General features: G+C 35.8%; 1 protein-coding gene across 1 annotated transcript in view; it reads right to left on the minus strand.

Moving 5' to 3' along the window:
* Window positions 1-21,062, minus strand: part of kcnh5b (potassium voltage-gated channel, subfamily H (eag-related), member 5b) — a 34,099-nt gene extending 13,037 nt beyond the window's left edge. Inside the window, exons 1-9 of the mRNA XM_043254700.1 lie at window positions 20,876-21,062; window positions 19,616-19,739; window positions 18,760-18,866; window positions 17,989-18,117; window positions 16,410-16,528; window positions 14,654-15,046; window positions 9,427-9,856; window positions 4,492-4,691; window positions 4,152-4,404 (exon numbers count right to left, since the gene is read on the minus strand). Of these exons, the coding sequence (XP_043110635.1) occupies window positions 4,152-4,404; window positions 4,492-4,691; window positions 9,427-9,856; window positions 14,654-15,046; window positions 16,410-16,528; window positions 17,989-18,117; window positions 18,760-18,866; window positions 19,616-19,739; window positions 20,876-20,948 (1,828 nt within the window). The 5' untranslated portion in view covers window positions 20,949-21,062. The remainder of the gene's footprint in view (window positions 1-4,151; window positions 4,405-4,491; window positions 4,692-9,426; window positions 9,857-14,653; window positions 15,047-16,409; window positions 16,529-17,988; window positions 18,118-18,759; window positions 18,867-19,615; window positions 19,740-20,875) is intronic.
* Window positions 21,063-26,212: the final 5,150 nt, after the last annotated feature.

Here is a 26,212-nt window from a genome sequence, read left to right on the forward strand (position 1 = left end):
GCATTGCTGAACATGCAGTTACCACAACAACAACAGACATAAACCAACCTTATTTGGATGGTCTACAAAGAATATTTTTGATGCTGAGCTCAGCATAATCTCACCACGGAGAACATCTGACACAGGTGTTTGTCCTGCCAATTAAAGACTTATTCCTAGTAGCAAAACACATTTAATTGGCTGCACATGCCAGACCAATTAAACCACAATTAACAGCTGCTAGGAGTGAATGCACAAATGTGCTTTAATTAACCTTTCAAAGCAAAACTTTCAAATATTCTCTTTTCCTGAAAAATCACTGGCATAATTTTTATAACACGGCAAACCGATCCTGCGTCAACTCCTAATAATAGGTTGTACGGTTCAGATGCATTCGGTAGAAAGTAGCCTAGATTAAACAACTTAACCTCCATACAACTTTTACAAGCTTTATGTAAACAATATTGTGGTACAAAAAAATAAGTTGTGATTCACTTGGTCAGGGTGTTTATTTTGATTCGATCATACTGCAGCAGATCTGGCCTGCAGAGACTTTGTCGAGGGCTCTACTGAGAGTTTGAAGACATTTGTAGTACAGCGAAAAGACTGTGGGGATTTACAGTTTATCTCAGACAGAAGAGCAAAGCCAGCAAACATGGTCTCAAAGGAGTCTTTCGTTACCATGGCACTCTGTTACCTTGGGGACAATGTGATCTGTACCTTCAGAATCTAAACTGTAATATTTTAGTCTACTTTAACAATAGCTATATTTCCATTCAACTATTTTTATGTGCATTTTGAGGAAAAAAGAAAATGTAGATAAAAACACCAAGATAGGCATTCATGAAAAAAAAGGAAATTAAAAATTGAAGTGCTCAGCTAAGTCTCATGAATTTCTGCTTTCTCTGTAAGAAAACATTTTACTGAATAAATTCCTTAATGCGGATGAAAAAAAGACATGTAACTTTGCAATGGGACAGCACATAACTGGACCAATCAGAACTATTTCATTGCACAGCACCTGAAATACTACTTTTGTCATTCTAAAATGCCTGAGCAAAATCTCAAAGTGCTTCATTATAATTGAACTGAATTCCCATCAGGCTATGAAAATAAGATAACATGACCTCATTTCGCCTGCACGCCCTGCAGTTAATAATTTGATGTATACAACAATTATTACATACAGTACCTTCTCCTTCGTGATATTTAGAGGCAAATTCAGTAAATGAAGATTATGCTTTCTTGAACTCGTTGGATGGAAACATTGCTTTACTCACAATTCGATATTCCAATTTTGTGCATAAGGTGAATTTGTAACTTTGTATGGAAACATAGCTATAGCGTGTAGAGTTTCATTATGTTAGCAAATATGCTGCAGAAAATGGGCCTCTGAAACCAATCAAAATGTATTAAAAAAAATGTATAAAAAACAAGAGATACATGGTGTTTTACTCAACATCATGTTGTTCCAGAGTAAAGAAACAATAAAGGTTTGGAATAGCATGATGGTGAGTAAATGAACCTGTAACCTTAATTTTGGAAGAACAATCCCTTTAAGTAAACAATTAACTAGTGGGAATGTTTATCCTTCATTGACGCACATTTACAACATCTCTGCTGAAGACGGTCCAGTGAAAATTGTTTTGGGTAAATGTGAGCCATATGGATAAATGTGACTAATGACTTAATTTCATCTCATTCATCTCCTGCAGAGCCGCTCAGCTCTACACCTCGCTAACTGAGCTCCCCGGGAGCTCATCTTCCTTTGCCTAGACACCCACTACCCTCCTGGGCAGAGAGAGACACTGTAGGCCCAGGCCTCCTGCTGAGCTGGAGGAGAGACAAGGCCTCAGCTTAGTGGCCATTAGAGATTCATGATTAATGGCGCTGTATGGTTCTGTCTCTATGACAACTCAAGTGAGAATAATAATCTAATGCGATTTCAGTGATACAGCTGATTAAGTTAGATGGTGTTTTTAATGAAAGTCAGTTTGATAGCTGGAGATCCAATCAAAATCAAATGAATGATGTCCAAAGTGCAACTTTGAACAAGAAAACATCTATTATTTAAACGTATAGTTCATCTAAAATGAAAATTATGTCAAATCAATCAAGCTCATGACAAATCGCTCATGTTTGGAAAACAAATTGAGATGTGTCATGGTACTGTCGTGAATGCCTGTCAAAGTCTCACAAGCAAGAGAAGAAATTGGTGAATAAAGCCATTATTTATAATTTGATATTGATATTTTTCTTTGCATACAAAAAGTATTCATATGTAGCTTTCTAAAATTAAGGTGATTAAACCACTGATGACACCTGAACTATTACAACAATGTCCTTACTACACTTCTGGGTTTTAAAAGTGGTAATGACATTGCTGTCTATGCAGGGCGAGAAAGCTCTTGGATTTCATCAAAAATATCTTCTACTGAGTTCAGAGGAAGAAAAAAGCTGAATGGATTTAAAATGACATGACGGTGAGTAATTAATCACAGAATCTTCATTTTTGGCTAAACTATCTCTTTAAATCTCCCAGAAGCATATGCTGGTTTGGTTCTGCTGTGTCACAAATCTCTGTTACTGCGTTTTCATCACCATGGCAACCAAAATGCAATTCTAATCCAGCATTCAAACTCTGACAGCAAGAAAAGACAGATTTAGAGGCACGCTTATAGATGAACAAAAGCACTTTGTTCAGACACTCTGTCCAAATGCATATCCAATTGTAATCTGCTTATATTCATCAAGTGCAAACGACAAATAAATAAGAATCACGTGAAATACGATTTTTACAAATCCTTTCAAACCACATTCAGATGTGGTTTGAAATCCTATTCAAATCACATTCATCCATTTCGTTCTGACCGCTACGATCGGATTCCCCATAGCTTTTTTGCTTGTCACTTTCTCACACTATGCACCAACCTGACGTTGTTATATGATAGATACTGAAAGCTGGTGCAGAAACAATGTTATGTTGTTGCAAAGTGCAGGTCGAGTGGAAAATTACGACATAATACTAATCAGCCTGGTCTATACTCTTTAAAGTGTGGCAATGGAGACGGCAGCACAGAATAGTCTATATAGCACAAATAGTCAATCAATTACAACAGACTCCAATTGAATATACAAATAATCGGTACTGAAATGGCAGTGAAATGGCAAAAAAGCTGAAGTTCGAATGTATTAAATGGGGTCATATAATGTAATATAAAAGAACATTATTTTGTGTATTTGGTGTAATGCAACATATTTATGTGGTTTAAAGTTAAAAACACATTATTTTCCACACACTGTATATTATTGTTTCTCCTCTAAGCCCCGGATTCCTGAAAGAGGTGGATTTGTACAAAACATATCATTCTAAAAAAGCGAGGTTTGCACTAATCGGCCAGCTATTGAAATGTTATGCCCCATACTATAATGTGATGCTATGTCCTGACACAATGACGCAAAAACAAAAAGGCCATCACAAATAAGGTATTTGTTGTGTCCAGTGGGGTCAAAATAACTGATTATAGTCACTCATAAACATGATCATGCATGTTTATGCATTCGTGTTCAGAGAAACAACAAACAAGTGCTACATTACACTGCTCAAATGTAATTGATGAATAATAAGTAGAAGTAGCAGGTTTTTTTTAATAAGAAAACGTAACTTACTTACAGATTGTGAGTCAGAAGTACCAGACTGACCTAGCAAAGTTGGTATTGCTTCGCTTTATAGTCTCTGTGCACAGCCAGTGTAAGCTGCTCTTCAGGTTTTAGAGCTGAACACACTCTAATATTTGTGTCGAACTGTTCTCAAACAGTGTTGTAAATACAACTTAACTACTGATTTACAGTTGTTTCCTCTTTTGGAAACACAAAGTAGTTGCACATTCACTACAAAAAACAGCATCTCCAGAATATGGCGCCCGCAGCAACACTACAGCGAGAATAATAGTTTCGTCTACTTTCTTTGCGTAAACATTTGGGTGGTGTTATGAAAATAAACCCACACCATGACATAGATAAGTGGGGGCATGTTTCTCTTTGGTTTTGAAACTTTAGTCTTAATGGCTCTTATCTATGCACTAACAGCTTCTAACACTCCTAAGAAAAAGAAAAAGATTAAATTGCATCATATGACCCCTTTAATCACCCTAGACGTTTTAAAAACTAACCCAGTATAGCGATGACCTCGTCATCCTGGATGACCTCCAGTGACCCCGACACAACAAAGCAGAGTAGGTCCACGCTTTCACCCGCATGAAAGATGAGGTCGCCGGGGGCGGAGTGTATCATCTGGAACTCCACGGCCAATGAGCGCAAGCATCCATCACTGGCCAATCGGAACGCTGGGTGCTCGTTGAACACCTTTCTGTTTAGGTGCACACAGATGTCTGCCCGCATGTCCTTGGGGCAAATGGAGAGCACCTGTACAAAGATTAACTTCTAATTTAGTATTTTCCATGATTAATGTCAAAAAACTCCATGCAACAATCACATCTATTACAGTTTCACCTTCTCTGTGTCGATGCCTTTGGACATGGACCACGTGGAGACGATGTAGTCCATTACTCTCTCACTGAGGCCTTTAGGCACCTGGTAGAGCTTGAGGAAATCCCGCACATTATTCAGCATTTCGTGGTAACGGTTGGTGTTTGCATACATCTGCTGGAAAATGGTCGTCACATTACCGAAGATAGTTGCGTAAAGAAGAGCTATAGGACACGAAGAGAGAGACAAAAAAAAGGGACATGTCAGACTAAAAATGTTACTTTTAAATATGTGGCTAAAGTGCTTAAATATTAAATAAATCCTTCAACCATGTAAAATACACTTAGATACATTTTTAAATCTGCAAAAATAACTTTGTAACATATTTTGTTTTAATTGCAATATTTTAATTCATTGTTTAAAAATGTCATATGTACTTTAACAAAGCTAAACCTTAATTTAGAATTTCTTTTCATTAAAAAAATGGGTATATAATTAATTTTTAAATATTTTAAAACCTAATCATGTATTTTCAAACCTAAAATAGCTTGTAAAAAGTTACTGGATGCCATGTGGAACATTTTTTAAGAACTATTTAACTTAAAATGGGCTAACAGAACAAGTACAATGTTGTAGTATTTTTTCTTTTTTTTTTGTTTTATGAGTTTTTATAAATATTTGGTTTTACATTAGGATGCATATTAAAATTTGTTTTAATGCATTATGCCTTATAATAAACCTTATAATGCATTGTACGTCATGAATTGTAACCCCACTTAATAAAAAACCCTTCAAATGATTGTTACTATGCATTTTAAATTCAGTTATAATTATTTGTGCCAAAATATAATGATTTATAATGCACATGATTAATAATTATAATGCATTATACATTTTCAAAGCCCTTTATAATGTATTATGCATAAAGACTTTAGGTAAAGTGTTACCAGATATAAGAAAACTGAAAAATGAGTACATGTACAATGCAAACTTCTGGTACTGTTTTTATTGCTTTTCTCATGAGTTACCATAGTATCTTTGCTCCTAGTCTCTATGGCAACCTTCCCTGAAATAGCTTTCCAAATACTTCCACTCATAACCAATAAGGGAAGAGCGGGAACAGAGAAGAAAGTGCTTATGATGGAATATGATGAGATAAAAACAGATGATGAAAAGCCAACGAAATGACCAAGAATTTGTACAGTAAGAAAAATGATTCTGATCACAGAAAGGCAAAGAGAACCAATCGTAAGGGGAGGAGATGACACAGATAGAGAGAAACAGGGACAACAAGAGGGAGTTGGTAGGAATGAAGAGAATGAGTTAGGATGAGGGAGGATTTCCTCTCCTAGTGTCTTTCTGATTCTAATTTTGGATATCAGCCATCTGACTCACCTGTACTGAAAGAAAGTAATTAGAGTTAAAGAGACCAGGCACACAACTTTAAACAAAATATTAACCTGATAAAGACACCAAAATGTTTGTCAGTCATTTGAAAAGTTGGAATTTAGAACTATTAATTTTACATTCTGATTTTACTGAAAAACTGTCCATTTAATTGTCCATTTATGATCTTTTCAAAAATCCGCAAATCAGACCAAAAGCATTAAACATTTTTAGTCATAAAAAAATTCCTCTTTTTTGTCATAACTGGACCAATATGATTTAAGAAACAGAAACGATCTGTTATATTGTATAATTAAGTTGTTATTGTATAATTGCATTAAACACAGCTAAGAAACCTAAGTACAGATTTTTTTTAATTAATCTTAACACAAGAAATAAAAAAAAAAACAGAAAAAAAAGTCCAAAAGGATAGTTCACCTAAAAAATTTACATCACTCCATGATTTACTCATCTGCAAGCTATCCAAAATGTATGACTCCCTACATTCAGACAAATACAACTGAAGTTATATTAAAAAATATCCTTGCTCTTCCAAGCTTTATAAGGGCAGCGAACAGTTTTCAAAACATTGAAACAAAATTAAGTCCATCATAAAAAGTTCTCCACATGGCTCGAGAGTGTTAACAAAGGCCTTCTGAAGTTTGAAATTGATGCATTTTGTGTATAAATATTACCTGTACTTACTTTATAATAACTTTATAATCTGTAGCTTTTAAGAGACATGTTATTCCACAGCCGTAGCATAAGTTCTAGTGAAAATCTGCTAGTCTTGTGAGAACAAAGTTTTGTTTACAGCAAAGGAAACCATCTCCTTCATTCTAAATATTATTCAAAATATATTTTCTAGTCCTAACTGGATGTGACAGTTCTTCAGTGTCTTCAGCATCAGTTAGAGATGATGACTGAGAACATACGATCATAAAAATCAGTTTGTTTTTAATAGTCTTATATAAAGTCCTATATCACCCAGTGATATTTTAAGCTTTTTATCCAGGTGTAACTTCAGTGCAAACATGGAGAAAGTTGTAGAGCGAATGGCACGGAGGGTGCATAAAGGAGAGTCTCAGGGGAACCTGTACAAACCACCACATAATGAGGCCTTCTAGGACCTCACTACCACAGAGACAGACACACAGACAGACAGAGAGATGTGGCGAGGCAGGAATAAAAAATTGGGATCTTTTGTGAAACATGGAAACAAAAGAGAAAAGATCTTGACTAAAGAATCAGTAGATGAGAACAACGTGTGCAGACCGACGGAGAAAGAGGGAATGTCAAAGAGCCGTCGGAACAGCTAACTACAATCATTCTCTTCATTAATTGTGCACTGCTGTTTTATCGTGCATGTGTTATCATCTCCCCTTGACCAAACCAAAGTGGTCTGAAGACAACATCACGAGTAGATCATGAGCCCTGTTAAGGGCCTTAGGCTGAAAACAACCTTGTTTCTGGCCTTACACTCTTACACTCGCATAAAAAGTGTTGTGCTAATAAATACCTTTAAGGTACTATAATGTACCCTTTAAAGATAAATAAAATACAAAGGTGTACCTTTTATAAGGGTACTGCCCCACTGACAGCTTTTGCACCTTTCTCCTGAAAATCTGGCCTTAATAATGTCATTAGACACGTGCCGGTCACACTGATAGTTGTTTCTTGCTGTTCCTTGAAGAGCCCTACATTTCATGCGTCAGTACCCACAACAGCAACAACAGAGCTCATCTGAGCATCCCCTTAAAGGCTCATAATGACCCATTAGTAATACGCATTTAAAAATGACTCCTCCACTTCTGTGATGTCAGGTTATAGAGTATTACAGGTCAGAGAAACCAATGTCTGGGTCAAAAGCAAGAAAATACCTTATGATTCATAGATCTAATGGGGGTATTTTTACAAAAAGGCATAGAAAATGAACATGAACTGGAGCAGAGAGGGGTGGCAAGTCGTATCTGACTCAACTAAAACATAAATTTTATTTATTTATTATAAAGAAACCAGTCTTTTTAATGAATATTTGCTAAATAAAATAATTACTTTATTGTAGCTGAATTGTAATATAGTAAAGATAAAAGTAAAAACATAATTTAAAAAAAATAAATAAATGAAAATAAATATATAAGAAGTAACCATATTGTTAGGGTTATGTATTGACATTTTGCAACTTTGATCCTTCAGTTAAAGCTTAAATTGGGTGACAGGCTTTGTCAGCCTGATGAGAACGGAATGTTGGAGTTAAATGTTGACAGTTATGCACCTGTGGCATTTTTAGTGTTGGGATCCGGCTCGAAGGACCAAGTAAATGTTGAGACTATTTCACTCAAACGGCTCTTTACCAGGAAGGATCAACTCAAAGCGAAATAAAACACAAGACAAGTTTTTGGATTTTAAGGCTTGCAAAGATTGCGCTGTCGAATGCAAGCGGGAGAGAAACAGGTTTCTCCTTAACCTCCCTTTTGTCTCCAGACGGATCTCAGTCCGCCTGAGGCCGGGGGCCGGGCAGGCCCCTGCCTTCTGCCTCCTTCCCTGCTTTGCCTCCTCCTGCTTTGCCTCCTCCGACGCTCAGATCGCAAGTCACTTTATTTATAGAGGAAAGGACAAGATACAGTAAATGAAAACAATTGGCCACATTTCTTGTGCGTCAGAATCTTCACTCCTTCAGATTCTTCCGGTGGCCCTATCAGTATTCTACGGAGGCCATGTTATAACCAAGAATCAAACTGAAACTAAAAGGCCACAGGTGCATAACTGTCAACATTTAACTCCAACATTCCGTTCTCATCAGGCTGACAAAGCCTGGCACCCGATGGAAGCTGTAACTGAAGGATCAAAGTTGCAAAATGTCAATACATAACCCTAACATATATATATATATATATATATATATATATATATATATATATATATATATATATATATATATATATATATATATATATATATATATATATATATATATATATACATATATATATATATATATATCAAGGTCATAGTTTTTAGTTTCATTTGAAGATGCCTAAACCTAAAAATGTATCTTTAAAAAACTTGGATGAAACCTCTGACAGTCAGTGCAAGGGGGTCAGTGGGGTTTATGTGTGTCACACATGCTGGTAATCATGACTACATCTCTGTTTAGTCTCCAAAGTGACTCCTCACCCAACACAGATCACAGATCTGAAGAAGGACATTAACAACCATTGGCCTCGTTGCTTCATTCTGGCCAGTTATATGTCCCTCTCTCCACCCATCTCTCTCTATTACTGTCTCAGAGTCATTTCTGAAGGAGATGCACTAGAAGCAAAGCACTGCTGTCTGGAAGACAGAGGGGCCAGATGAGATTAGTCTGAGTTATTCTGACAGAGGAGAGAATAAACAGAAAAAAGAAGAAGAAAGGAACAGAAGAGCCCCCGTTTAACCTGGTATTAAGATTTACTTTGGCTGATTCGATTTCCCAAATGAAAATGACAATCTATCTCCCCTGATCATCTGTGATCAGATCACTTAGCCAAGAAAGGTCTGAAAAATAAGGCATGAAAGAAGACAAGCACTCACATCCGACCATCATCATGGCCACAGAGAAGATCTTCTCTCCATCTGTACTTGGCGCGATGTTTCCGAAGCCAATAGTGGTCAGGCTGGTCATGGTGAAATATAGTGACGTTATATACAGAGAGTCCTTCCCAGGGCCACCCTCCCATTGGCCAGTCCCACTGGCATTGTACCGGTACGGGGATCCAATGCTGGTGGCTAACTGGTAGAGCCAGCTGTCAGTCTTGATGGTGTTGGTTTGTTCATCGATGACCTCGTAATCTCCGATACTGTACCATATGCAGGCAAGCCAGTGGGCAACCAGTCCAAACACACAGACCAGCAACACGAGCACAGCTGCACCGTACTCCAGATAGTGGTCTAGTTTACGTGCAACACGACCCAGTCGAAGCAATCGAACCACCTTCAGAGAACTGAACAAGCTGCTGATGCCCTGGAAAAGACAAATTGAAATTTAGTATTTAATATCATATAATTTTAACCTTTACAGATCTGTTACATTATGTAAAATTATTCTGTGTATAAAACATCAGCAGATTACATTGGACTAGAATTGGTCCATAGCCAAAGTTGAAACAGTCTTAAAAGTGTTTTTTTGTTTTGTTTTGTTTCGTTTTACAAAGAAATTGTATGTATGCAAAATATATAATATCCAAGATGCAAATTTCTAGTAATTGTGCAGTTAATTCTCATATTATATTTTCAGAAAGTTTTGGAATATTTGTCCTCTCCCCAAATTTGTTACTACTGAAACACATTAATTAATTAAATATATTTTTAAATAATTATTTATTTAAAAGGGTTATATTGACCTATTAAGATTTTGCTTATCTACATGTTTTAAGAGGTAAATCCACAACGATTACATTTTTAACAATATTTTGAGTTTTATTTTATTAGATTTGCTGTATTTTGAATACAATTTTTCTTTGTAAAAGGCAAACTGTTGATCATGCTGATTTTAAAGTTAAGACTGAATTGGTTTGAATAAACATTGAAACAAAAACTACCATAGCATCTTAGTTGATCATTCAGCACACTTTATTTCTGACAAAACATCCCATGTTTCGGTAGTGACATTTTGGTAGCAACCACATTACATTACAGAATTTTAACACGCATACCAAAACACTACTAAAATAAAAATATATACAAAAAATTGCATAATTGTAATAAAATTTTGTTTATTTCCCCCAGAAATGTTGTGTTCCCTTTTGTCTTGTCAAATTTACATAAGAATTTCACAAATGCATCAGAATGAATGCATCAGAAAATCTGTTGATTTTCTTTCATGCACAGACTTGCTATTTAGAAACCCATAATTAACCAATCATCTGCACACCAGCATGCAGCACACAAGGGGGAAATCAATTTGACATTTAATCTGTCTGGTTAAATCATTCTTCCATTGTCATTTATCACAAAGATGCACTGAGTTAGCCTATTTAATATTATTAGACACACAGAAGTGTCAATTGGATGCTACATTCTGAAACAATGAGCACTATTTGCATTTTTCAGTTTACCGAACACACTCTTTACCCTCCTAATGGCACAAAATAAAATTCTGCAAACTGTTTGTTCTAATTTTGGAGCAGGTGAGCTGAGCCAAGACGACCGAAAGAAGGTGCGAAAGCCACTGGACATCAGAATCACTTTGCGGGGAGAGTGCTCTGTTCTCCCACATGATCCTCCAGCATTAAAAGGCCTCTGAAAATTTGATGTCAGGCAGCGTTTTAGTCCTTCCGCTGCATAAAAACATTGCCGTTCTGTCCGCTCTGACCTAGTGTGACCATCCGAAGCTTCTCCTTTCCTTTAAAGTGCAAATTAATTTTCTGACATGCAGTGAAAGATTAGAGTGAGCAGAAATGACCAACCATGCGGCCTTCTAGACTCTCTTAACTTAGACCAAAACTGTAAAGCTAAACTAAAAATATGTAAAGATATACAGCATAACAAAACTTCAAACCCCAGTCCTAGCCCAGGATGGCAGAAGCAAATGAATAAATACAGCTAATTAAGTTTAGACACATTAATGGATACATAATTGTTTGGCACAAAGCAAACAAAACGGTGAATCATGAAATTAAGAAACAACTTTAAATCAGTAAACTTGAACAAACACCAGAAAAGTGGCACTAACCAAACAAATATACCACTGAAAATGTCTGTGTGTATGTAAACATTAAAAACAGCTCCTTAAGTTATCATAAACATGTTTTTTGCGTAACCCCTAGGGTTGTATAAATATATGAATAATGGAGCTACCAAAGCCTGAAGTCATGTGTGCTCCTTATGTTATCTTTCTCTGATGCTGGCCTGCCTAGATGCAGATGGTCTTCATGAGAATAAACAGAGGATTACATAATGTTTACAGCTAAATTTAAAATACAAAATTCTCTTTCAAGTCATAAGACATTCACATGAAAGATAACATGGTGAATTTGCATCATGGGATGTTGCAGAAGGCAAAGTGACTGTATTTTGTTAGAGATGTTTATCAGAGCTATTTATCAGAGACAGCACGCAATACTTAAGTCAATTAAGACACAGAACTGAGCTAATACACACAATGCAGCTGTGAGGAATTTTAAGCATATATGAATTAAGAAGTCAGTGCCTCGTTTTATTATTCTGTTACCTAGTTTGTAAAATCGCGGCCATGTTGTCAGATAGAGGATGGAAAATGAATGTGTTAAGGAAAAGGTTATCTTAAAGGGGTCATATGATGCAATTTAAATTTTATCCTTGTCTTTATAATGTGTTACACGCTGACTTAATCCCAAAGACATATTTTTTATAAAAAAAGTCTTGTCAATACCTATGTAAAATATCTCAACATATGTGCATCACTATGTTGGAAGATTTGCATAACTCCAAATGTTTACACAAAGAAAGAAGGCTTATATAAAAAGACTATATTATTTTTGCCGTCTCCCGTTGTTGAGATGCTGTGTGTTTTCAAACACGGTAAAGGGGCGTAATATTTCTGTCACACGCTTAAGGTATTTGGAAAATCAAAATGCACTGGATGGCTGGCCAATAAGAGTACACCTCGCTGTTCAGAAGGATGATCTTTGTAAAAAAGCTATGTGTTTCAGAAAGCTGGGGCAGAGAGAAGCAGCTATAATGGAAAATAATGTGTTTTAGAACTTCAAACCATGTAAATACATTGCATTACGCAATTTGTTATTTTTGACATCGCCATGACCCCTTTAATGTACAACAATATAATTACAATCTTCTTTTTTTTTTTTAAATGTTAAGTGTTATTCATCTAAATGATTGTAAAAAACAATATATAATGATTACCATTCCAGCTGAGCAACTTGATGCATCGCCTCTTTTTTAAGCCAAAGTATATTGAATTTGTTGTCATAAATGAAACATGCAATAACAAATAAAGAGAACATAAAAAAATTATAAGAAAGTGTCAAAATAATCCATCACCTACAGTGGTTTGGATGTAACATCACACCCTTGATGGTTAAGCAGCCATCGAGAACAAGATTCATCAGAGGGTTACTTAAAATAATTATGTTAATTATGTTTTCGGAACAGAAACCTTATTAAAGTGGACCAGAGGAAGAAAAATAAAATACTTGTAAAATGTTAGTTTGCTTAACTAACATTTATTCTCCAGCTCAATAGAATTTTCTGGGACAGTCCAATTCTATTGGGGCAGGTTCATTCTATAGTTACTGCTCTCTCAGAGCAGAGCACTTCCACAGGGACAGCAGATTACAGGGTCCACACTAAAACATCTGGGATAAAACAACTGGTACAGTGAGTAGCTCTCTCGGGTAAAAACTTGTGAGTCGTGAGCTTTTAAGGGCACGCGAAAATGTTAGAGCTACAATACTTACGTATTGTCATCCACAAACAAAATCACAATAATGTGTATTAATGCCAACCACGAGTGCAACGCATATAATTAACATTAAATTATAGACATAAAATTGCCTTTATGTGATCTGTACTATAGTCTAAAAAATTCCCTATTATATATATTTAATAATATTTAGTAAATTGACAAATAAAAGTTCTTGTTATAGACCTCAAAATAAAAACTAAATAAACAAGAAAGTGCTACTCAACAAAATAGGTGGTTAAATAAATAAATACATTTTCCCTGACAATTTTACAATTGTATTTTTAAATTTTAGCAAAAAGTAATTTTTTTACTACGTCCATATATTTTTACTGTAAAACAAGTCACAGATTAATAGAATAACTGTAAATGTACTTTTGATCTTATAAACTCCAGAAGTCAGGATGATAAAAAGAGAGAAGAAAATATGAATGTTTACAGGTGTGTGTCGGGGGCTCAGATCCCTGCACTGACTTCCTGAGTAAAAGAGAAAAGATGATCCACTGTGTATGCACTAATCAATATCTATCCTAAAGCACATAACCTGGATAGACTCCAAGAATATATAACATAAACCAGGAAAGGATGCAAAGGACGACATGACTTTGTCGGTTTAGTTTCCAAGAGGAAGAGCTTTACATATCATCCCACATGACTGGATGAGTATTTGGCCAATCAATACAGTGGGATCCTTTTTATTTGTAGCAGTCTCAAAGCCACAAACCACACATAATCAGTTTAATAAATATCTTCTCAAATAAATGATTAGAGATACAGAGTGGTCAGAGTGGATGTGAAGCAGGTTTTTCCAGGTAGTACTTAGTAGTACACAAACTTAAAATCCACAAGTATAATGATTTTGGCTAAAATAAGTGGATAAATGGACCAGACTTTATGTCGTCAATCAGAGGTTTGTGGAAAAAATACCTTTTCACTGAGGTTCTTTCTGGCAAACATTCTACCACAGAGGGATAAATATATCAGTTTAGCTTTTCTTTTTTTCTCTCCCAAAACTATCAAGCTCTTCAAAAGTTTAAATGAATTTGAACAAGAACCCTAAAGCATTATCCTCAGCAGAGTACCTTTGAGGAGCCCTGACATGGATAATAATTGTCCAATCTTTCATCTTTGAGGGGTTGACAGGTAAAAAAAAAAGAAATCTAATGTTTGAAGCACTGCTCAGTTTTACTTAAAAAAGCCAACTACAGCTTCTCTTCTAACAGCAATGTCAAGCATTTGAAGAATACAAATTCCTATTTCATTGGACTACTAAACCCTTTTCCAGGCGTTGAACCATTTGCATTCCACTCTGTGTCCTAATCAGGTACAAAGCAACAAAAAGGAAGCTTGGTTTCTCACCTCGTCCACGTTTTCGAAAGCGTTGATGATGTCGTAGGGCAGACAGGAGAGCAGGTCTATTACGAACCAGGTCTTCAGGTAGTTCATCCTGATCAGCTTCGGATCCGAGATCACCTCACCTCCAGGCCCCACAAACGTGGTGTGGAAGTTCAGCACGATGTCCACAAGGAATATGACGTCCACCACGCTGTCCAGAACCAGCCAAGTGACGTTATTCTGTTTGGTCTTGAAGGAGACGTTGTAAGGAACCATGATGGCGGTGTAGAAGGTCAGGATGAGGATGACCCAGTCCCAGGTGGTCTTAAAGGTGCAGTAATGTAAGATAATATGAGGCGGGGTCTTAGGGGCTTCCTGTTTATACTGCGGAAGAATGTCAGAGCCGAGCTGAAGCACCTGAGAGAGGAAAAAAAAAAAAAGAGAGATGAATAGAACGTGGAATCTGAAACAAAAAGATTCAGTTTAAAATTAAATTTTTTTGACAATAATATTTATTTTGAATATGACATTTATTATTATAATTTTTTAGAATCAAACTAAATTGACCACATTAAAAAGGATTTTAATGATCTTAAAGGAAAATGAGAGCGAAAATGAAATGAAATAAAAATAGAGGGCCTTCAAGAATGTGAGTTTGTTTTAAATATTAATTCTAGCTCTGGATAATATCCGCTCTTCCCTAGACAGTACATTGTTTGCTGTGTACTATGCATGTTCATATAAAGAGAACATGATGTTTACTCTGAGATTTAAAGCTATTTCCCCTCCCAGAGACAATGAAGAACAGAAGATGAAGGAGGGTGAAAGATTGTCTGAGATCATGTATCGATCTGCACTATTTTTAAATTGTTGGTTGTAAAAATATGTCTAACGGAGATGCAAGAAAAGAGGAGCAGTCTGGATTCATAAGTGAAAGTGACTACATACAGTTTTTTACATTTTCATTGTTAATAGTGTCCGTGTAAATCAAGAGAAGACATTTACTCTTAGATTTAAGAAAAGATAAGTTCACAAAAAATATAAAATGTAAAGTTCACAACAAGAAAAGTCTGAAATAATCCTTATATACTATTATTATTATTATTATCATGTGAATGCATTTAATCTTTGTCTTGTAGAAAGTAGAAAAATATTTTAATGCTTTACATTGTAGTACCTTTCAGTAAACAAGTAGAAAAAAGTCAAAATACAATTCAATTCAAGTGCTTTTAATTAAGTTTATCATAATCTGGATTCATTCATTCATCTTCAGGATGAATGAACTGGAGAAATGTAATACTTAGTGATTTAGTGATTAATAGCAAACATAAAACATATAATGCTGCTTTCATTTATCATAAAAGCAACCAGCTTCGCAAAACAAACTTGTCCTTGAATGCTTCCCTCATTAAAAACTTCAAATTCCAAAGATTTAGGCACACTACACACGAAACACATTTCACTCCTCCTTAACGCCATCACACAACAGTGACCGAGCAAAAAACAACAGATGAGAAAAGCAGAAAAGTGAACAGGGGTTATGGGACGCACACATACAGTACATCAGTGTTCCTCATCAGTGTTAATTATTAATAGCAGCTTCTCGCAGCCCACTGTAGACTTCTGCTGTCCAATAGACACGTGTGAGATTGCGTTACAGCAGCGTCCTGTGTGTGATTCTATTACAAGTTTGTCCTCCGTGAGATGAAGTTTTGAATAACCTTGTACTGCGCAGTCAAGGATGTAAGCAAATGCTGCCTGTCTGTGTGTGTGTTCTCACCTCTGCGAGTCTGGAGTGTTTGTGTGAAGTGATGTCTGTTCTGCTCATGGGTTGGAGTTGCTGAATGGTGCTTTTGCTGTTTGTCAACGCTCGAGTCAAACGTGCAAACTTGGTCCAACCTGCGAAAAAAACATATATTGCATTTTATACAAAAATGTTACACTGAATTGAAAGACAGATGCAATTAGTTAAATTCTGTGGTGCTTTTATAAAATACTGTGCATTCAATTTAAAGTCCAGTACAAATGAAGAATGAATCTGAGATTTTTTATAAAGTTTCACAAGCTTCTTGTCATTTGTTACATTTTGTTAATTTGGTTAATAAAATATTGTGGATGTTATACAATTTGTGGTCAGCCTTTTTTTAAATATGTTTGAAGTCTGCATTTATTTGATCCAAAATACAGTAAAAACTGTGATTTTTTTTACCATTTAAAATAACAATTTTCCAGTATGGCAAACCTGAATTTTCAGTGTAACATGTTCCTTCAGAAATTATCCTTATTTGAGAGAAACGATTATTATTATGCAGCAATGCTGCTATTATTTTTGTGAAAACAGTGAATTTGTTTTGTTTTTTTTTTGATGAATGGAAAGTTCAAAACAACAGCATTATTTGAAATAGAAACTTTATGTAACATTGCGAAAGTCTTTACTGTCAATTTTTATTGATTTATGCCGAATAAAAGTATTAAACTCTTTTTTAAAAAAAAAAAAAGCACTGACATTTTTAAACGGTATATGACACAACAAAAACATTAATCCAAAACATAAGTCCACTGTGGCTCAGATATGACTCAGCAAAACGCTGTATGATGAGTAAAAGCTGAACAAATGTTTGCTGTCACTCCTGAAATGATCTTGCAATGAAATATAACTACTGGAACACTGTCTGGAGCCGTTTCAAATCTCTCCCTATAACATTCATCTCACACAGTCTCCTGCAAACATGTTCAGTTAATATAATAAAAATGTGACACATTCTACTACGCCATTTTCCATCAAAATTCTCATTACTGTAACAAAATTTTATCATTTTGAAGAAAATGCATTGTATTGTCATTAAAATTGCGTAACTGACTAAAAAAAAAACTGAATGACTCTAAAAATAGGCTTCTACTTGAAATTCTTCTTCTTTTGATTTTGGGGTGAAATGTGACTTGGACCTCATATAAAACAGGTTTTGTGAAATTCACCCACATACACCAAAGCAGAACGTCTACGCCAGCACTATTGGGATTTTTGGACTGAGACTCTATATAACTTTTTTCAGCTCAATAAACAAGCTCCCACCAGCAAACACACAAACACACACACACATGAACAGAAGTGCTTGAAAATAACACTTGTGCCAAAAGAAAAAGCGGGCAATGCTTGCCAGTCATAAACAAATATTTATTTATCTGACATGAGCACATTAGAGGAAGTGTTTATCTGTCAGAAAAATCTCAAGCCAAGCAAACACTACCGGCGTGTCTGTTACGTCTTGTGCATGTTCAACATAAACTGTGACTTTCAGAGAATCTGTTTTGAATAAATCACTGAAATTACAAGTGTGTAGCACGGATATAAAACTCACCCCTGGTGCTTTCATCTTCAATAGGCTGTTTAAAGACTGTGATGTCCTTAAACGTACACAGGAACAAAACCACTTTGTCATTTTCATTTCGGATCGGTGCAATCTGCATGTAGAACCAGACTGGAGTTCCTGTACAAGATGACATGTCAAAGTCAGCATTATTATACCATAGAATATATTGCATTTTACTAGATAAAAATAAACTTATATGAGCACATTTTTATGTCAAATGAGCACAAATCCAATGATACATGATAAACACATTGGTAATTATGGCTTGGATTTCTTGAAATTAAATAAGGAAAAGTGGCAAAGCTGCATTTTTATACAGCCATTACTCCGTACTTTAGTGTCACATGTTTTCAGAAATCCTTTGAATATGCTAATTTGGTGCTCAAAAACATTTCTTATTACTATCAGTGTTGACAGTCGTCTTCTTTTTTTGCAGAAACCATGACCTTCACTCATAAGTGATAACTGAGCACCAAATAAGCATAAAATGATTTCTGATGGGTCATGTGGTATTAAAGTAATGGCTACTGAAAATTCAGCTTTGCCATCATAGAAATAAATCCATATATATATATATATATATATATATATATATATATATATATATATATATATATATATATATATATATATATATATATATATTTATTTATTTATTACTGTTATTTTTAATCAAATAAATGCCATCCCTGTTCATAAAAGATTTATTTTCCAAAAAAATAAAAATAATTAAAACATTGAAGCTTAAGTCTCACTTACTGTTCTTTCTGTACAGCAGCACTTCAAAGCAGTTGGACTCGTAGTTGTCAAAGGCCTGTCTCACCTTTTCTATGGTCCTCTTGTCTGTCAGCTCCCCATACATAAAACTACAGAGAGAGATTATTCAGACTATTTTCAAACCTTAAACCAAATTTGTTTTAAAAAGAATGGTGTTCGGGTTCTTGATTTCCATTCTTAGCCAGCAGACATGAATTATGGTCATACAAAGATTAAAGGATTACAGAAAAATCTGACACCTGAAGTAAAGTGTGACCAATTATAGCATGTTTGTTTCTGTTGCAATCATACAGCAGGTAACAGCTTAATAATGACACAAGATTGTCAGTTGTAGGCACGGAAGGAAAAGATGCTGTAAAGTGTGAGATGAAGTCTCTGAGACCTGGAAGACAGTATATCTGTGGCTCAGCACTTTATGAGAGCCACTTATTGAAATTAGATTTTTTTTTTTTTTATATCTCATAGTATGCCGCTGCGATGCCAGATCATGGCTTGGCCAAAATGATACTTTCATCTATTAAAACTCGAATTCCACATTGCTAATACCAAACTAGTTTAATCACTGATTTCAAGATTCGTTTTACGTTACGCTACTTTATGCAGAGCCGACATGACGTAACACCTCGAGATCGTGACATCATGACATCATCACCTCTTGGTGTTGTAGAAATGAGTCTACGTGGATCCACAACAAATAATTCAAAACTTCAATATTTAGCCGTTTCGGTGTTGTATTCAACAGTCCCCTTAAGGTACTGCAAAGCCCTAGATCTCAATACGACATTAACTATGTAACACAGTTCTACGGGTTCCTATTGCCACGTGTATATCCACTCACCTGCACGTGCTGCTTTTCTGCATGACCTCTGCTCTGTGGTATCCAGACAGCTTGCAGAAGCCGTCATTACTGTAAACGACAGGCCAGTCCACAATCTGAGCGTTCCCCAGCAAGAAGCTTGTCTCTGAAGGTTCGGAGAAGATGACAAAGAATAAAAGAGGGAGTGGGAATTAGCGACCTGCCACACACTAATGCATTCCCAGTCTTTGCTTCACAGTAAATTACTGTCACTGATCTACTTTAACATCTGGCGCCCTCTCTATAAAACGGAGGCGTTCTAATGCTCGTAAAATTAAACTACAAAACGCTTTCATTCTTAGAATGAAAACATCTGAATGGGATGTTTTAAAACCTTTTATTAGCTTTGCATTTAAATAGTTTATTCGCACTTTAAGTATCATGTCTTTCAGACTGTAATCCTCAAATAAGGGCTGTTTGCGACGCCGTATAAAGAAACCAGGCACAATTAGAGAAGATGCTCCCTCTAGTGGTGGCAAACGATACAGTCCGCAATTTCCTCAGATCTCTCAAAACCATCAACTTCACGCCACTACTGACGATGCAGAGATGTGGAATGAAATTATATTGAGTGCCTTTTTAGTCAACCGAGCAAGAAATGTCTAATTATGTAAACCGGATAGGTTATAATTAACAACACGCATTAATTGAATCAATTACGACGATTACCGTTTGTTTGCTATAGAATTACATTTCTTCAATTGATAAAACTCTGCCGTTTTTTTTATTATTATTAAAGAACTAAATACACCTCAGAAATACGCATATTGAAATAATTTAGCTAGATAAATTAAAAATAAATGCTGGGAAATAAAAGCGCATTTAAAACATTAATTCTGCCGCGCAAAATTAATATTACGTTTTGTTAGATGACAAAGTGCATTCGCAATGAAAACTGCTTTGTGTTAAAATATTAACACTGACGAAAGAAGTTTCTTTATTTTTAAAGTTGATGCCTCTCGAAAAATGCCTCAGTATCTCAACGCATTAAAATGAAATAAACAGAGAACTACAGTCTTTAAAATGTAAAGACAATTAATGACAAAATAAAAGTTACATCTTTCACATTTTCCATCACAGCTTACATGTATCACATCTTAAAAAATTATATAAATTATTACCATACGAATAACCAATTATTCACGTGTTTTAAGTTTGAAATACTGACTACTCGCCGCGTAAATGCAGATCAACATGGTCAGTGACCTAATGCGTTTCAGAAAGCACAAGCGTGCTCCTCACCACTCGAGCGCCTGACGATATTCTCCAGGAAAGTGTTTTGCGGTGCCACCAGCCCTCTCTTTCCGCCGGGCATCGTGCGGCTGTGCGTGTCGCGCTGCTCTCGTCAGGTGGGCACTCTCTGCGCGTGGAGTCTCTGCCGGCGGAGCGGGGAGGCTCATGGTAACGTCGCGCTCTGGCTGCCGGGAGCTTCTGCGTGCCACCCGCGCGCTCTGGGCTCAAAGCTACAAGTCGGTGGGCACGGGGAGCTCCCCGCGCATGCGCAACCGAGCCGACTCGCGCGAGCAGGCGCTGGGGATCTCCAACGCCGAGCGCGTTAAATGCGCAAGAGCGCACAATCTGCAAATAAAAAACAATGGTTACCTCTTAAGCTTTCCGGAAAGTATTAAAAGTACTTAGGTGAGATTTGGTAGTTGGCACAACAACTGTATTTCAGTAAGTACGTGATTTTGAGTGGAAAAGTCCAATTCTTTAGCATTTAAAATCTTGTAATTTGTATTAACACATACCAGTTAAGTACAAATATGTACTGTACCTTTAAGCTACTCAAACGCAAACTTGAGGAATAGGCTAAATATGGTACGAAGGTGTAGCCTACCTTTTTCAGTGGCATTATCCTAGTGACAGCTTTTTCTGAATGTAGCAAAAAAATTCACATGTAACATTGAATTGCATTCAAAGGAAAACATTATATCTGGTCAGAGCACGTCGTCACGTGTTATATACGTGTTAATTCATTCAATTGCCATAGATTTTCTACCCTTTACATTTATAAATATTTCTGGGTTTCACAAATGTTTCACTTTTTAAGGCTTACTTTTAAGTTTTAGTGCAGTTTCCCATTGTGGAAATAGTGGTTGAAATATTCAAAAGCATTTTAATAGCCAATGTTTCAGGTTAGTTTTTATATAAAACACTTGGAAACTTTAAAAGTGGAACATAGTGGAATACAGTGGGATGTCTTGCCCTGGTCTCACCTATATACGTTTAGAAACTTCACAGATTAAATATGAAAAGGGTGTATTATAGCACAATATGTCCAAAATGAAACTTATTGAGAGTTAATATGGATTTTATTTGAATATTGTCTGAAATATGCCAATTTTGTATGATGTACAATACATTTATTTCACAGCCATGAACATATTAGTTAAGCAGATTATTCAACAAGCATTCGGAAATATTTAGAGGGACGTTTATTGAGTATATATACAGTATTTATGGTTTATTTATTGAAGAAAAATTACCTTTGGTTCCTTGAATGCTTGAATATGTAGCTCTTTGTCTCCTTGTCACAAGGCCTATGCAGGGCAATGTTCCTGGTTGTCCTTTCCTAAAAAACAGCCCTGTCAAGACCCATTTGTACACAGGCTTACGCAACAGATGACAGCGTGCACAAAAAATCTACCAAATTCTGGACAGGGTTGCTTCTTTAAGACCCCACATATCTGCTTCAGTGCCGTCAGCTTGCGCTTGCCCTTTAATTTCTATTAAGCTTTAATCACTGAAGGCTCTCGCTCTGATGGGTCCCTCACAAAAACACCTGTTCTGCCCTCAGCCACCTGCCAACAAAAGACATGATGAATGTGTGTGTGATAAAGAAGAGATTCATGTTGAGTGAGTCTACATCAACACACTCCTTTAGTTTAAAAAAAGCAGTCTGTTAGAGGTTTTATAGTTACATGATAGTAATATCTCAGATACAAGGCTGATCAGAAATTGGGACGGTGTAGTGTGGCATTGCATAATCCACATTTTGGCACGGCAGGGGTGCAACAGCAGTCACAAGGCTAATTGCCATTTTTTAACCCGGAAAGATGTCCAGGTCAATTATCAAACCACAGGGTTTCCTGCCCACATGCAAAACCTAATTTTCTGACATTCTGGTGAATACTGCACTTACGGTTACATAAGCAACAAAACAGCATGTTATTAAGGGAAATCTCACAAAAACATGTTCAGGTTCACGTCCGCCTTTATAAAAAAAAGAAAGAAATAGGATTTACAAACATTGGGGGGGAATATTTGTATTGTATTAAATATACTAATTTAGTTTTTTACATAATTGAGCAAAAACATGATTTATAATCATGATATTATATAGTATTACTGTAATTCCAATCAATTTTAATGCAAAGAATGTCATTTTCATGGTTTAAAAGTAGAGTTTACTAAATATAAATTTGATTTGTACAAAGAAAATGTCTATTTTAGGACCTTTTTAAATTGTTTCAATGCCAATTAAGCATATTAATTATATAATCACATTAATATTAATTCAGTACTTTACAACTGGAAATCCTGTTGTCCAGACAAACAGATTATTTTAATGAAAACAAAACAAATGTATCAAATTCTGTAGTCCAGATGTATGTTTTTTTGTATCATAATAAATATAATTTCACTGATTTCAGCGAGAAACATGGTCTAAATAGGTTATCCAAGAGACTGTGACACATTCACCAGGTTCATATCCTAATATACTACACAGCAAAGAACAGAATGCACAGGGGAAGGTTCAAAAACTCTGAGAGCCGTCAACATTTATTCAGTCACTCTTCAGTCGGTCGCATACTTTGTCTTTGCAGCTAGAACAACATATAAGACAAAGTACAGATATTCATGACAGAGAGACAGAAATATAAAACGAATGCATAAGAAACAGGGATGAAAGACTGGGTGGGATGAAGAGCAAGGAGATACGATCGTCCCAGCTGGGAACTTTAAAGGAGGCCAAAACTCATTCTTCAAGACATTATCCGATTATCACACCTCTGTTGGTTCTTTAATGAGCAACACAGTTTAGGCTTGACAGCATGAACCTCAGGTGATCGATATATTCCCAGATGTTTAATAATTCAAGTTTCACTGTAAATGTCACAGACACAGATCACAGGAGGGGTTGTGACCTCACTCTACCTCCAGAGACGGCGACATGCTGCGTGACTGCAGATATACACACATTTGATTACACAAAGTCACACACACACACACACATACTCTATTGTATTTACTCACACGTTCGCTTAATATGTCAGTCTCACTCACACTCTTTCTGCCTTACACACACACACACACACACAAAGACCCTGGCATGTCTCCATTTCTCGGCATCGATTGTGACTGTTAATTAGCCCGTGAGCATATCTCAGTGTTTCTTTTTTGTCTCCCTCTTTCTCTCTCCATGATGCCCGTATACAGTCAGATATCAAAAGTTCTTCCTAATTAGAATCCGTTTGAACCCCACTAAAAATATCCTGTCAATAAGTCAATAGCCTCTGAATCTGAAAGTAGAGAGGTTTCCCTAAGCAACCGTGACAGGGGTCAGAGAAGGAATGATAACTTCACAGACATGATAGATTTTACTTTGTCGTTACACCATTAGCGGTCTCTGTAGCATTGCCAGACTTCCCTTAGAGGGCTGAATTACTGTAATGGCCTTTCCATTAAGTGAGCTGGATATATTAGAGTCAACAGACCCATTTTACTTCTGTATTGTGACATACTTCAAGCTGAATTGGGTATTCAATGGGAAAAAATGCAGGGTTGGACTTGACTTTATACATCAGGATTTGATTAGAAAATGAAAAAAAGAACGGAAGAAAACTTGTCAACCATACACAAGAGAGGGAAGAAAACTTGAACCAACTTTTAAAACACACTTTTATGTAGAGGCTTTATTACAAGGAGGTATTAAAAAACCATGTTGCAGAAACAAACTACTATTTGTGCAGAACTAATAGTGTGAATTTTGTACAAAACAAGTTTTATTTTGAATAATGGATGATGAGGGAGTGTTTCAAACTTGTTGGCATCAATTTTGCAGATCTGTTTGTTGCCACCAGTGGCACAGAAATGACATGCTTCATCTTTAAATATTGCACGATATTAAAAAAAAAAACTGCTGTAGCATTCACTGAGGGTTAGCATTACCAATGATCCATGTAGCCCTATATTAGCTGAAAAGGAAACTTTTAAAATGTGGAGCAAGTTCCATTTTGATAGATGTTAATAAGAAATTATTTAAAAACAATAATTAAACATTTTACTACTGCAGGAGTGTAGAAAAGCTGCATTATTTACAACAGTAGCAGAGTACATTTTGAGAAATAATATAATAATTACAAATATAAATAAAAAAGCCATTATTTGCAATAATGGCATTCACCATTGCCTAATGCAACATTAGCTGAAAAGGAGACATTTAAGAGGAGAAGCAAGTTTTATCTTAGTACTCTGTGATTATATATTAATAATAATAATAATAAAAAGATTAATAACACAGCTTGAATTTAAGTTGGATTTTCAAAAGAATAACAGTTCCAAATATGGACATATAGCCTAACCGAGTGCTAATAGACAAATCTACTTCTTTCAGACACGTTTTTGAGTGGTCAGGTGAGAAGTCTGCCTCATGGTTCACTAACAATCAAACGCGTGATCGGTACAGTTCAAGAAACATGGCTTGAGTGAATCACAGCAGGGCTCCAGCATCTGAAACTGACAGACATACTGGCCTGTTGCCAGCAGGGAACGAAATGAGAAATAACAGGCAACAATCAAAGAGAAGAAGTGAAGATTTCCAAATGCGGCGGCATGGTTTTTCACAGCACGATTCAAATTCGTCTTTTAATATGTGTATCAGGCTGCCTCTATATTTAAGCACATCATCAACAGCAGCATGTCCCAGAACCAGCCTCACGTGTTGTAGGTGCTGTCACTCAAAGCAATAGTCTGCCTGGAACCAATAAGATTAGACGCCATCCTTTTGCTAAATTGTAATATTTGTTCCCTGAAGTCACAGGGTCCACGAATCTGTTTGCGCGCACTCAGATAAATACACGTCGTACTGCTGCCGGTGGTGTCGAGCGCAAACCTGATCTCTTTTGTCTCAATGCTCGGGCTAATTACAGCTCTGCCCACGATTCCTGTCCACATTCTCAGATTCAGAGCCACATAAACATTTAAGAACAGGAAGTTCCCTTCGCAAGAGCTCTCCTGGAAAAAATAAAAACAATATGTTCCCATACATTAGCACGGTAAGCAGAAAGCATATGCACTCTATCAATGACAAGAAACACAGAAATTAAGCTATTTAATTTAAAGAAGCCAGTTACTTTAGCTATACACATTATATATGTATATATATATATATATATATATATATATATATATATATATAATATTATATATATTATATATATATATATATATATATTTTTTTTTTTTTTTATATATACACATTTATTATTCATTTACACAATTGATGGACAATAAATTAAATATTGTATTCTTTTATAAACTTATTTTCTAAATAATATTATATTGTAATATTGTTTT

The sequence above is a fragment of the Puntigrus tetrazona genome, chromosome 13, assembly GCF_018831695.1.
Source record: "Puntigrus tetrazona isolate hp1 chromosome 13, ASM1883169v1, whole genome shotgun sequence".
Classification (NCBI taxonomy): domain Eukaryota; kingdom Metazoa; phylum Chordata; class Actinopteri; order Cypriniformes; family Cyprinidae; genus Puntigrus; species Puntigrus tetrazona.